Source organism: Petaurus breviceps, unplaced genomic scaffold (genome assembly GCF_028583685.1).
Source record: "Petaurus breviceps papuanus isolate PSGF00001 unplaced genomic scaffold, PetGlider_PUasm1.0 229, whole genome shotgun sequence".
Taxonomy (NCBI): domain Eukaryota; kingdom Metazoa; phylum Chordata; class Mammalia; order Diprotodontia; family Petauridae; genus Petaurus; species Petaurus breviceps.
In genome coordinates this window covers 8,779,393-8,791,920 of record NW_027185903.1, presented here as the reverse complement: position 1 = coordinate 8,791,920, position 12,528 = coordinate 8,779,393, and the positions used below count along the sequence as shown (strand labels likewise).

Here is a 12,528-nt window from a genome sequence, read left to right as displayed (position 1 = left end):
TGTGTGTGTGTGTGTGTGTGTGTGTGTGTGTGTGTGTGTGTGTGTGTGTGTGTGTGAAGTGTCTGAGGCTGGATCCGAACTCAGGTCTTTCTGACTCCTGGGCCAGCGCTCCACTCACTGCACCACCTAGCCACCCCCAAAGTATAGCTATTTAAAGAAAGCTTTAATACCCATTTGAGGGGTTTTCTATTCTACTTTGGCATGGGCAAGACTAGTCAGCCTCTGTAGTCCCTGTCTCCTCGGAGGTTCTAGGATTCTGTTCTGTGAGTTACCATGGCTTCACTAGCCTTTTGGAACAGGATAATATTATAAGAAATTACTCTTGCTTATATCAGAAAAGTCCACTGCCATAGCATGTAATCTGCAGGATTTTTTTTACATTTACAAGTTATTTTTTTAATGCTGAGTAACTCAAAACAAAGATAGCATGCTCAACTGGGAAATATGGCAAGATCTGAGCACATGTTCCAGAGGATAGGACCATAGGGACACAGATTTAGAGGTGGAAGTGACCTTAGAGGTCAATGAGCCAACCCCCTCAATTATAAGAAACTGAAACTAAAGAGGTTAAGTGATTTGTTCAGAGACTCATAGCTATCAAGTGTCTGATGTAGGATTTAAACCCTTTACATTTGGATCCTGAGTCCTTCTTTCTATCCACTATACTACGCTGCCTCTGGTATACTTAAGGAAAAATGATGAAAGATGAACTAATTGACTTTTGCCATCAAAGTTCATAAGGAAAAAAATCAAATAACTGATAGCTGGCTCTTGGAGCCCAGAAGTCAACTACCTGTCCCCTTCTCTTACACCAAATGTGGAACTTGTAGAGATAGATACTGGACTGAACTGGATACCAAAACTTTTGGTTGGCAGGTCTAGGCACTTACTCACTGTAGCAAAATCTGCATTATTTGTCAGCTCCTGTGAGATAATGGCTGCCTAATTAATCTATGTCTCAAGGCTACTCTCAGTCCAGTCACCCATCAGATAAGAGGCTTCTGCCTCACGATTACTGGATTTCTTATTCCAGGTTAAATGCAGAGCAAGAGGAATCTTAGCCAGGAAAAAATGGCCAGGGCCTTTGTGATTCATCATTATAGCTGGCAAAAGAGAGACAGATTTGGACCCCCTTAAAGGACCAACATAGGCACACCTATGAAGTAAGAAGAATAATAAAGACTCACATCATGCCATAACACTCAACAAGTTACGCAGTGCATTACTGACAACATTGTGAGGTAGATGGGGCAAATCCCCAGTGGATAGATGAAGGCCAGAGGGGATAAGTAGCTTAATGTCATAGTCACTTAATGATTGAGTTGGGCCTCAAGCCTACATTTTCTTCTTTCTTTTTTTTTTCAGTGCCTTGCAGACCTGACAAATGTACCTGCCCCACATCCCATTCTGTCTTGTCCTTGCCCACGGACTGTCTAGCTTTAATCTGATAAATTAACACAACCTAAAATTTTACTTCTACTTTGAATTCTGCCCCAAGATCAAACAGAAGAGTTGCATGGGTTTGGGGGTGAGATGTTGTTGGGACCTAGGCAAAGGCTAACAACCTTCTTCACCATCCTCGTTAGAGGCAGCCATGTGATTTCCAAGGGCTCCCCCACTGATCAAGCTGTCTTTGCTCCCATGATCCTGGATTGGGCGGTCACAAGGATCTCTCCCTTACTTTCTACTTTCTCAGAGGAGACTGTTGATATAGGAACCCAAGAGAACACGGGAGTGCTGGTCATTGCTACCCCTTCCCCATGTGGACCTGTCAGCAAAGTGTCTATAAACATCTGTTTTTGGAGAAGAGAATCTTATGCTAGGAAAGATGTACAGGGGTGGTAAGGGAGACAGGAGTGAGGAAAGGTGGCTGGGCTGCGGAGTGATTCTTTCCCTTTAGTAAGCAGGGATAGAATATTAGATGCATCTTCTAATAAAAGGTTCTTCCATTTTCTTAAAATGTCTCAAGCACCAAATCCTAAATAGAATCTGTCAGCTTTTCAGCCGTTATTATTCGTATTGCCCATGTTGCTCCCAAGCTATAGCAATGGTCTTTTAACTGTCTTGAATCTCCTCCTTAAACTCTTGAACTCTGCAGACAGACTTTTCCTTAAAAATACTGCTTTATTCATATTACTATTCTATTTTAAAAAAAAAAGTTAGTTCCCCATTGTCTATGAAATAAGCCTGGAATAGGGCAGCCAGGTGGCACAGTGAGTAAGAGCACCGGCCCCAAAGTCGGTATGACCTGGGATCAAATCTGAGCTCTGATACTTAGCACCACACCCAGAAATAACTGGCCGTGTAACCTTGAGCAAGTTACTTAACCCCAATTGCTTTAAAAAAAAAAGAAAAAGGAATAAGCCTGGAATTCCAAGGCCTCCACAATCTGGCCCCAGTCTCCCTTTCTGGTCTTATCTCCCATTTCATGAACAATCTCTTCCAGTGAAACTGGTTTATGACTGTTTGTCAAACAACACCATGTATGTTCCTGTATCTCATACTTTTATATTGCTCCCACCCAGAATACTCTCTTACCCCCTATTAATCTAAGGAGTCACTGTGGTTCAGTGGAAAAAGATTGGATTTGGAGTCAAAAGACCTATGTTCAAATCATAACTATCTCTTACTAACAGTGTGACCTTAGGCAAGTTAATTAACCTTTCTTGAAGAGGGTCTTGAACTACATGGTGTCTTAGATCCCTTCAGCACTAAATATGATTTTATTAAAATCTTGACTTTTTCAAGGCTCAGCTCAGATTTTTACATTTTATTTTATTTTAGTTTCTAAAATTTTCATCTATTTATTTTCCTTTATTTTTCCCCCTAGCTTACAATGTTCATCAAATCCCCTAAGAACTCGAGCACTGATTACCTGTTGGCATCTGTGACATAGTGGAGAGACCATCGTATCTGGAGTCAGAAGGCTTGGGTTCAGATCATAGCTCCAGTGCTTATTAACTGCTGTGACCACAAGCATGTGGCTTTCAGCTTTATGAGCCTCAGTTTCCTCATGTGTGAAATGAGGATGACATACTACTTGCTTCAAAGGGGAAGTCCTCACAACCAAATGAGACGGAATGCTTGCAAAGTATTATGTAAAATGTTGAGTGCTACTTACCATTGCAATTACCATTAGTATTCATGTGCCATTTATCTTCTGGTGCCTCATAGGAAGCTAGTTATCTTTTTAAATTAGATTCAATTCAATTTAATTCAATTCAACAAACATTTGTTTTACTATTAGCAAGACCCAGATGCCAGGTAGGGGATAGAGTGCTGAGTTTGGGGCCAGGACTTGTGGTGTTGGGTGTGTCATTTTTCAATTGTTCCCAACTCTTTGTCACCCCTCTCAAGGTTTTCTTGGCAGAGATGCTGGAGTTGTTTGCATTTTCTTTCTCCAGCTCATTTTACAGATGAGGAAACTGAGGAAAACAGGGTTAAATGACTTGTCCAGGGTCACACAGCTAGTTCAGACACAGCTGTCTGAGGCCAGATTTGAACTCAGGAAGATGAGTCTTCTTGACTTCAGGCCCAGTGTTCTATCTACTTCACTACCTTGTAGCCACAGTGTGAATGAGTAGGGGATGCAGAGGAGTCAGATTCTAAAATATTTGATACATATATCTTTGAAGTAGTCAACTCGACTTCCCTTTGTCCATGTCTCCTTTGGTTTTATTAGTAACATGCTGCCATGTTACTTTCCTACCCAACTCAGTCCAGAGAAACCAGAATGCAATTCTAACAGATCCCACGTGGGGTACTTACCTACATCAGCTCCACTTAGAGTTTTCCCAAGTGGCCAGGGCCTCAGGTCTATTTTCTTCCCATTGATGGCTAATGACTGAACACAGCCCTTAAAGCCACGGTTTGTCCCTGTTGCTCTGACCAGCCAATAGGCACTGGGAGCCCCACCAAGGTAGAAAGGGGTCCGGAATGTAATTTTACTGTACTGGCCCTTTAAAAAGGAGAAACAAACAAACCACACACACAAAAGACTTTAAAAGGAAGATTATAAAGAGGTAAGAGATAGGCTCAACATGTTAACTTATGACTAATAACTAATTAACAAATGGCTTTTTAGGATTTTTTGTTTTACAAATGATTTGAACCCCCAAATTACTGTGTTCGCTACCATGGATAGTTCCTTGTGGGGCATGATTTCAGAAAAGTTTTCTTGGAGGTGGGTAGAGGAAAGGCAAGATATTTCAATATTAATAGGTTTTGCATGATTGCATGTGTATGGCCTATTTCAAATTGCTTGTTTTCTCAATGAGGGGCAGAGGAAAAGAAGAGAAAAAAGAATTTGGAACATAAAATTTTTAAAAATGAATGTTAAAATTATTTTTACATTTAATTGGGAAAAATATTTTTCATAAAGTTAAAATAATAAAAATGTATACTTGAGGGAGGCTAGGTGGCTCAGCAAATAGAACATCAGCCCTGGAGTCAGGAGGACTTGAGTTCAAATTTGGCCTCAGATACTTAAAACTTACTAGCTGTGTGACCTTGGGCAAGTCACTTAACCCCAATTGCCCTGCCTTCCCCCTCCAAAAAGAAAAAAAAAATACTTCCATGTAAGAACAGCTGAGTGGTTGGCATAACCCATAGGGCACCAAAACACAAATGTTCTATTTTCAGATTTCCTACTAATTTAATATCTCACATTTACATAGCACTTTTAGCTCAACACATTATCTCATTAGATCTTTGAAACAACCTGTTGAAGTAGATATCACGTGTTATTATCCCCATTTTACAGATGGGGAAACTGAGGTTCAGAGGGGTGAAATACTTTGCTTGTAGTCACCCAGTTAGTAAGTGTCAGAGGTGGGGCTCAGGCTAAGATCTTTCCACTCCCAGTCCAGCATTCTTTCTATTACAGCACACTGCCTCCCACTGTCATTCACCTTTCTTGTGCCTCTGTTTCTTCATCTGAAAAAAGGGGGCAATACTAAATGAAATGACTCCATATAACCTCATCCATCGCCTCCTACTGTCAAAGCTTCAAAGAACTCTCTGGCAATTAAACAAATTATGTTTTTAAATTCTGGAATAGAAAAGATATAATGCAAAGCATGACTCAAGTCTTGTGCACTTTGGCATGATGGGGAAAACATTGGCCTGGAGTCAGGATATCCAGATTCTAGTCCTGGCTCCATCACTACCTGGGTGACACTGGGAAAGTCACTTCTCTCTCTAGGCCTTAGGTTTCTCTTCAGTAAGTAAGAGAGTTGGACTAAGAGACCTTTTAGATTTTCTTGCTCTGATATTCTATGTAACAAAAATGCGATTTGGATTAGTTATTTTTGAGTTTGACTCTAAACATTGTGCGGTTTTCAATGGGACAAGACAAAGGTTTTCCAGAAGAATGTTCTCATTCCTGTAAAATCTCATTAATCTGGAATTTTTTTTTTCTTGAAAGGGGTGGGGGTGGTAGAAATGTGTCCTAGTAGGATTTGCAAAGAAATGTGTTTGTAGTTTATTTCTTGCAGATACATTCAATTTTATTTTATTTCATACTTTAATGATTAAATAGATAAGAATTCAGGAAGATGTGAGATCCTTGAAGGCAGGGACTGCCTCACTTTCATGCATGTATCCCCAGCTCCTGCCTTGAAGACTAAATATTGACTGACTGATTTCTAATTAGTACATCGTATGCTTCAAGTTGCTAGTTAAGAAGCCTTATAATGTAATTGGAGTCTCTTTGCCTTTACCCCTAACTGGGCCCACTATTCCCCAGCCCTATATTTTTTTATGCTGTTTGGTTAGCAAACTCTTTGCTTTTCCACGGCTTGCACAAGAATGAACTTAAGTCAACTTATAAAAAATGAATGTGGTCGTCACCAAGGATTCTCATTAAAGCCCTTACGTGATTTCCTGAGACAAATCCTGACTTCTCCTTCCTGTCATTGCTTATGTCACTCTAAACTCTGGCCTTATGTCTGCCTGATCTCATAGGAGCCACAGTCTGAATTATTGTGAGCTTGGAAACAGTGGGATCTGAATCAAGGAGGTTGTAGTCTATCTACCCTTGTTTTCCTTAAATTTTCAAGGAATAAGCTCTCACATATTATGTCTCCCCAGTGGGCAAGGGCAAAGATGGTTATAAGGAGAAAGGAAGTGAATGTCACAGATACACATAGGCATCATTGCCACATTTCCCCTCTGAGAACACAGATACCTGACTGGTTATAATTGCAGTTAGGTTCCCTTGGCAGTTTGCTAACCCAAACTGTTTGTTACAAACTAGAAACTAAAATTATCTAGTGCATGACAGAAATGGGAATGGTAAGGTGAATCACTTTATAATCCCAAACTAAAAATATTTCACCACTTCTTACAGACATGGTCTAAAAACCTTAGATAAATGGCTTATTCTCAAACACTGAACCAAGTGACCTTTGCAATTTTTTTCTTCAATCAAAAGATTGTCATATGTTGGTGCTTTTTGGCTTGATAATAATAATAGGTTCAATTCTCCTGGCACTGGCCTTCTTTCTTCTGCCACTCCTAACTTTAAAGTCACAGTACTAAGAGAATAAGGCTTTCTGTGTACGTGTCAGAAAATAAATGTGTATAATAAGATGATACCTTAGTAGTTGTGAGTAGAGATTGTTTCATTTATTGAATCCCTATCCTCAGTTCCCAAGGGCAGATAGATGGCACAGTGGATTGATTGGCGGGCCTGAATTCAGGAAGACGCATCTTTGTGAGTTCAAATCTGGCTTCATACACTGTATTTTTGTGTCACCCTAGGTAAGTCACTTAACCCTATTTGCCTCGGTTTCCTCATCTGTAAAATTATCTGGAGAAGGAAATGGTAAACCACTCTGGCATCTTTGCTGTGGAAACCCCAAATGAGGTCACAAAGAGTTGGATACTACTGAAGCAGTGCAACAACACGTTATTCCAAAGAATGGAGCTACAACTAATTTTTTTCTCTTGCTTTTTTGGAGGGGGGAAGGCAGGGCAATTGGGGTTAAGTGACTTGCCCAAGGTCACATGGCTAGTAAGTGTTAAGTGTCTGAGGCTGGATTTGAACTCAGTCCTCCTAACTCTGGGGCTGGTGCTCTATTTACTGCACCACCTAGCTGCCCCTATAACCAATTTTAAAGAGATAGATTTTAGCTTGGTATTAAGAAGAACTTTCTAATTATCTTTGGATATAGACCCATGGTTTTGTCAATGCGGGTATCTAGCTCCACTGGCTCAAATGTGTGTCTTAGAGAGGGACACTAAGAAATCAGTAATTTACTCATGGTCCTATAGCCAGTGTGTGTGCCTGAGGCAGAAATCATCTCTAAGGCTGCCCTAACTATGCATTGCATCATCCTGCCTGTATTTCAAAAAATTAAGGCTACAGCAAAATTGGAATCAGCCTCCTCATGAAGCAGTGAGTTTCCCTGCCACCAGGCAAAGGTCCAGCGGGTGTCTCAATGACCACTTGCTGGGGATATGGTAGAATGTTCCTCCATGAGGTGTGGGTTGAGCCTGTGTGGTCCCTTCCATATCTGAAATTCTATAATCTACAAACAAGGCTGGGCATGGGAAAGGAAAACTCACCTGAGATTGGCCTGTCACTGGGGTGCCATTGTTCACCTGGAGAAGCCCATTCAGCCCGTCCCTGTAGATGCTGACAGTGTGCCAGCTGCCTAGTTTTATTTTGCTTTCACTCATAATGATGGCCACCCCAGTTCCACAATTAAATCTGTAGAAAAGGAAGGGGGAGAAAGTGTTTGTCAAATAGTCTCATTTCTCCTCTTGCCAGAAGGAACTCTCTTGGTATTCAGAATGAATCTATTCAGAGGTACATTTGAGATCTACAACAAAACAAAACAAAACCCAACTATCCCACCCTACCATTCACATATGGATGTAGGGGCAGTTGGGTGACACATTGGATAAAGATGTGGGTCTCGGGTCAGGAAGACCTGAGTTCAAATCTGACCTTAGAAAGCTATCATCTCTGTAACTATGGGCAAGCCACTTGACCTCTGTTTGCGTCTGTGTTCTCATCTGTAAAATGAGGATAATAACAACACCTACCTCCTAGAGTTGAGAGGATCAAATGACCTAATATTATAAAATGCTTTAGCACAGTGCCTGGTGTGGAGCAGGTGCTAGATAAATGGTTATTATTATTATTAGTTGATACAATTCTGACTGACTTGACTGAGTCAAAATAACCTCTATATTAGAAACTTTGATCTGCTCTTTTCACAGGAAAAAAGAAAACCTGAGAAACTATAGCCCTCACTTCTACAATGCACTGTGGGGACTGCCAACTGCCTGAAATGGACTGGAGGCACAGAGCTTTAGAATGTGAGTCACTCCTATCCCAGTCATTTTTCCAAGGATTCTTCCAACTCCCAAGTGCCAGGCTAGATGGTATTGATAAAAATGTGAAAACCAAGCCTCTGAATTCTGATTGGCAAGGTTGTCAAAATAGCTGTTTGTGCCCAACTGCATGAAATATGCAATCCTTCTTTTTCCACAGGAGGATCCCACTGAGGGATGAATTTGGGGCAGGTAGGAACATTCATGGGGGATAAAGCATTCTCCTTACCTTAACTTGGCACACCTACCTACTTTCCCCCCATCCATTATTCTTTTGGTCCAAAGGAACCCTAACTTGGCAGTCAAGAACTGTCAGGAAAGCTATAAGCCTTACCTGGTCAGTCTCATCTGTAGCTACTGCTAGCTCCCTCACCCAGAGGTTTGTGGGGATTTTCAGAAGGAAACAAGAGTGCAACCGATAGCCACTCCAATAGGAATTTGCAATATCAGTAGCTTCCCCCATAAAATGTTCCCCAAATCCAAAGTAGTTCCCAATTAGGAAAAAAGCCAAAGGTCCCAATTCTAGCCCAACTAGGATGGGTATGACTCTTTCTCAGCTTCCACCCACACTACCTTGGCACTAAAAGGCATGACTTTTTTGAATTATTTTTAAACTTCAGCCAACTACAACCTCATTAGGATGTTTGCTGCACGTCCATACATCCCTTTTACTCTCTATCCAAGAAAACCCTAGATAAGTTCAGAATTGTTACAGTGGTATTTGGCTTATGGAAAAGAGTTCAGGACTGGAGGAATAAGCTAAAATGGGACTTCTTAGGAATATGGGGGTCCAGTTTCTGTGACTCCCTCGTGATTCTTCCATGATGCTTTAGGAGGCTACAATGACCCCATTTCAGAAAATGTTGGGAGCTGTTATCTCTGTCTTCCACTACCTATCTCTAAATAAAACATCTCCTCAGTGTGCTCAGCCTCTGTTGACATAAGGAGCCCAAAAATGACCTTGGAGTTCTGAGCATCATATGGTCCTGATGTCCTATCCCAAGATTCCCTCTTTTAAGTTTCAAGGGAGACACCAGAATTTGAATATGCTGAGGTAGTTACAATCATAGTTTCAACTGTTTGTGATTTCTAACCTTTGATCATATCATTTTTTGTTTTGTCTTTTGCTTTTTTGGAGGGGGAAGGTAGGGCAATTGGAATTAAGTGACTTGCCCAAGGTCCCAAGGCTAGGTTTGTGTGCGTGCATGTGTGTGTGTTAAGTGTCTGAGGCTGGATTTGAACTCAGGTCCTCCTGACTCCAGAGCTGGTGCTCTATTCACTGCACCACATAGCCACCCCAATAATATCATTTTTTTAACCTTCATCTCTGAAGACTGAAGAGTTCTCTTCTCTTAGAACAACATTTTTCTTTGGTGCTTCTTTTTTTGAAGGTAAACTGAGGTTCAGAAAAATGAATTGTCTAAAGTCACTCAAGGGATCCTAGGACACTGTTACCACCCCTATTCCTCCCATTTTTCCTCGTGCAAATAAGTTTATGACACAAAATTTCACTTCTCCCCTATTTCTTGCAATGACTTTCAAGCACATATGCTAGTTAAAATTTATTTTACCAGTTGGCCAAATGAACTGACTAGGAATCATACTGGAAAAGGAACTATTTTTGGCAAGTGTTACCTGAACTGGAGAGAACGCCGGATGATTGCCAGTGACATAAAATCACCCCGTCCATGTTCATTTTCTCCACAATACAGCAGTAAGCCATCTTCTGTTTCTGCCTGTTATTGTCAGAACAAAAGCCACATGAAGAATGAGCTCTTCTTCAACAAAGCCCCTTCAGAAAACTTTTCCTTAAACATTCTCCTATTCTATGATGTTACAAGGGGACAAATGTGTGAATGCCACTCGGTTCCCAGATAATGGGTTCTGATCAGATTCAATAAACAAATGAAAACGATGAATGTGAAAAGTTAGAATGAGATGTTTCCTCAGGATAGAAGGAGAAGGCTGGACCCATAAATTCCTATTCAGCTTTAAAGTTTTGTGGATCTATGAGAAAAGGAAGGCTTCATTGCTTTTAGACTTTCTCTTTATTCACCTCAGTTGATCTAAGGTTAGGGCTTGGAGAAAATGCATTAGTGCAAAGCAGCTACAGATAAGCTTACAAAGCAAAAAGTACAGATAAGATCCAGCTCAAGCTTATCAAACTTGAGTTTCACAAAAGGGCATTCATTTAAAAAAAAAAATGAATCTTTTCAGTGAACTGTTGCGTAATGCTGTAACATGGCACTCTATAGACTGGCTTCCTACCTCCAGGTGAGTAGGACAGGAGAATGAGACAAGATTCCAACACAGTTTTGAGAAGGGCAGGTTTGGTCATTCTTATTATAGTTAATACCTTGACTAGAGCCATCATTTTTCAGCAGAGATTACAAAGGAACATGCTTTCCCTTCACCAAACCCTTCTGAGTCATCTAAGCCACCCAGGAGACTTCCTTCAAACCTACACTCACTTGATTTGATTCATTCAGCAACATGCATAATAATGGTGAAGACAGACATTCTGTGCCCTGAAATAGGACTTGCATTGTATAGCACAATTCTGTCTTTCTTACCCTAAATTCAAGGGTGATTTGAAATGCTTGATAAGAGTTTTTTAGTGGTTCCAAGGTTAAGTAGGAGTGGCCAAAGAACTGAGGATATTGGATGAAAATATCTGAAAAGGAAAGAAAAAAGAATTCAGTTTTCTCATTTTCTTTTTTTTGGAGGAAGGAGGGCAGGGCAATTGGGGCTAAGTGACTTGCCCAAGGTCACATGGCTAGTAAGTGTTAAGTATCTGAGGCTGGATTTGAACTCAGGTCCTCCTGACTACAGGGCCAGTGCTCTATTCACTGCACCACCTAGCTGTCCCTAGTTTCCTCATTTTCCAAAAGCAGAAATTGATATCATATACTTAATTTGAAATACCTTTGGGTGGATATTCAAGATGGGGAATCCCTTATATTATTAGTCAGAATTAGTTGACAATCTGTTGAGCCTGATAGGCCTTTATCCTTTCATCAATGTGTTCAGTTATTTCTCTTATTCTAGGTTAATGTAATTTTTATGGTTCTATGATTAGGGATGGAAATTAGGTGCCTAGAGAAAGTAAATTTCCTGATAATGTAATGATAGTTTTAAAGAGTGGTCTCCTTTTCCTCGACTGCACGTTTGAGTAGGAAATCCCCCTTTTTGTAATATAAATTTCACCAGTAATGTGCACCCCAGAACTAACATCACAATCCACCCCTCAACTTTCCTCTCTCTCAAACAATAATATGTGACTTTAGTCTCTGTTTCCCTCCAATGCCAAAATGATTTAGCTTGCGTACAAAAAATATAAGATTCTCCTATGTGATCAGCACCTAATAATAGCACCATATGTGTATGGGACTCTGAGAGTCAGGTTGGCAAGGTGGATAGAGAGCTCTTCTTGGAGTAAAGGAGGCCTGGGTTCAAGTCCCATCTATGACAATAAGAGCCCCTGCATGAATCACAACTTCTCAGTGCTCCAGGTAACTAAGATCATAAAGCACAAAATAGGTATTAGTATTGATAGAGGGAGTTTCCTCACTGGAAATTCCCCATACTAATGAAATTACAGACATAATCTAACCAGCCACAACAAATTAAACACAAAACTTTATGGTTACAAGGACTTGAACTCATCTCTTACTTAGTTTACTGTAAAGGGATTAACTCTCACAGACCCCACACAACTAGGGGCGCCCCTCTAGCAATGGGTCCAGAGTGAGGAGCCCATGGAGAGTGGAATTGCTGTGGCTCCCTAGGGGATACCTCTATGTCTGCCTCCTCTTCAGTGTTGACTGAGCACCTCTGGGAGGGCTTACCTTCTGCACAATTCTCACCACCTTTGCCAAGGTTGCAATGGCATCGAGAACCACCCAAGTTGTAGTCATTGACGCAGAAGCTATCAGCTGAGCAGACAGTTTCATCACAGGACATGTCCAAGAGCCTTGTCATTGCCGCCATGCTGCTCCTCCGTTTTGCCTTTGCCGTGGTGGTATGGTGGACTGGTGTGGTAGGGAGAGGGGTGTGAGGTAGTGAGGTAGGGGGGATAAACCTTGAAAAATACTTTGGATTAGATCTAGGAGGCATCTTGGTTTCCACAAAAAATTTTCTATGGCTTCCTTTGATAGCAGGAAGTGGTTTGATCTAATGTAAGAG

At 40.9% G+C, this 12,528-nt stretch overlaps 1 protein-coding gene across 2 annotated transcripts in view; it reads right to left on the bottom strand.

Annotated features, from left to right (window-relative positions):
• Window positions 1–12,528, bottom strand: part of EGFLAM (EGF like, fibronectin type III and laminin G domains) — a 167,248-nt gene that overhangs the window by 61,872 nt on the left and 92,848 nt on the right. For both annotated transcript variants that reach the window (XM_069096177.1, XM_069096178.1), the window contains 5 exons: window positions 12,192–12,516; window positions 10,917–11,017; window positions 9,979–10,079; window positions 7,570–7,714; window positions 3,769–3,958 (listed from right to left, as the gene is read on the bottom strand). In XM_069096177.1, the coding sequence (XP_068952278.1) occupies window positions 3,769–3,958; window positions 7,570–7,714; window positions 9,979–10,079; window positions 10,917–11,017; window positions 12,192–12,516 (862 nt within the window). The remainder of the gene's footprint in view (window positions 1–3,768; window positions 3,959–7,569; window positions 7,715–9,978; window positions 10,080–10,916; window positions 11,018–12,191; window positions 12,517–12,528) is intronic.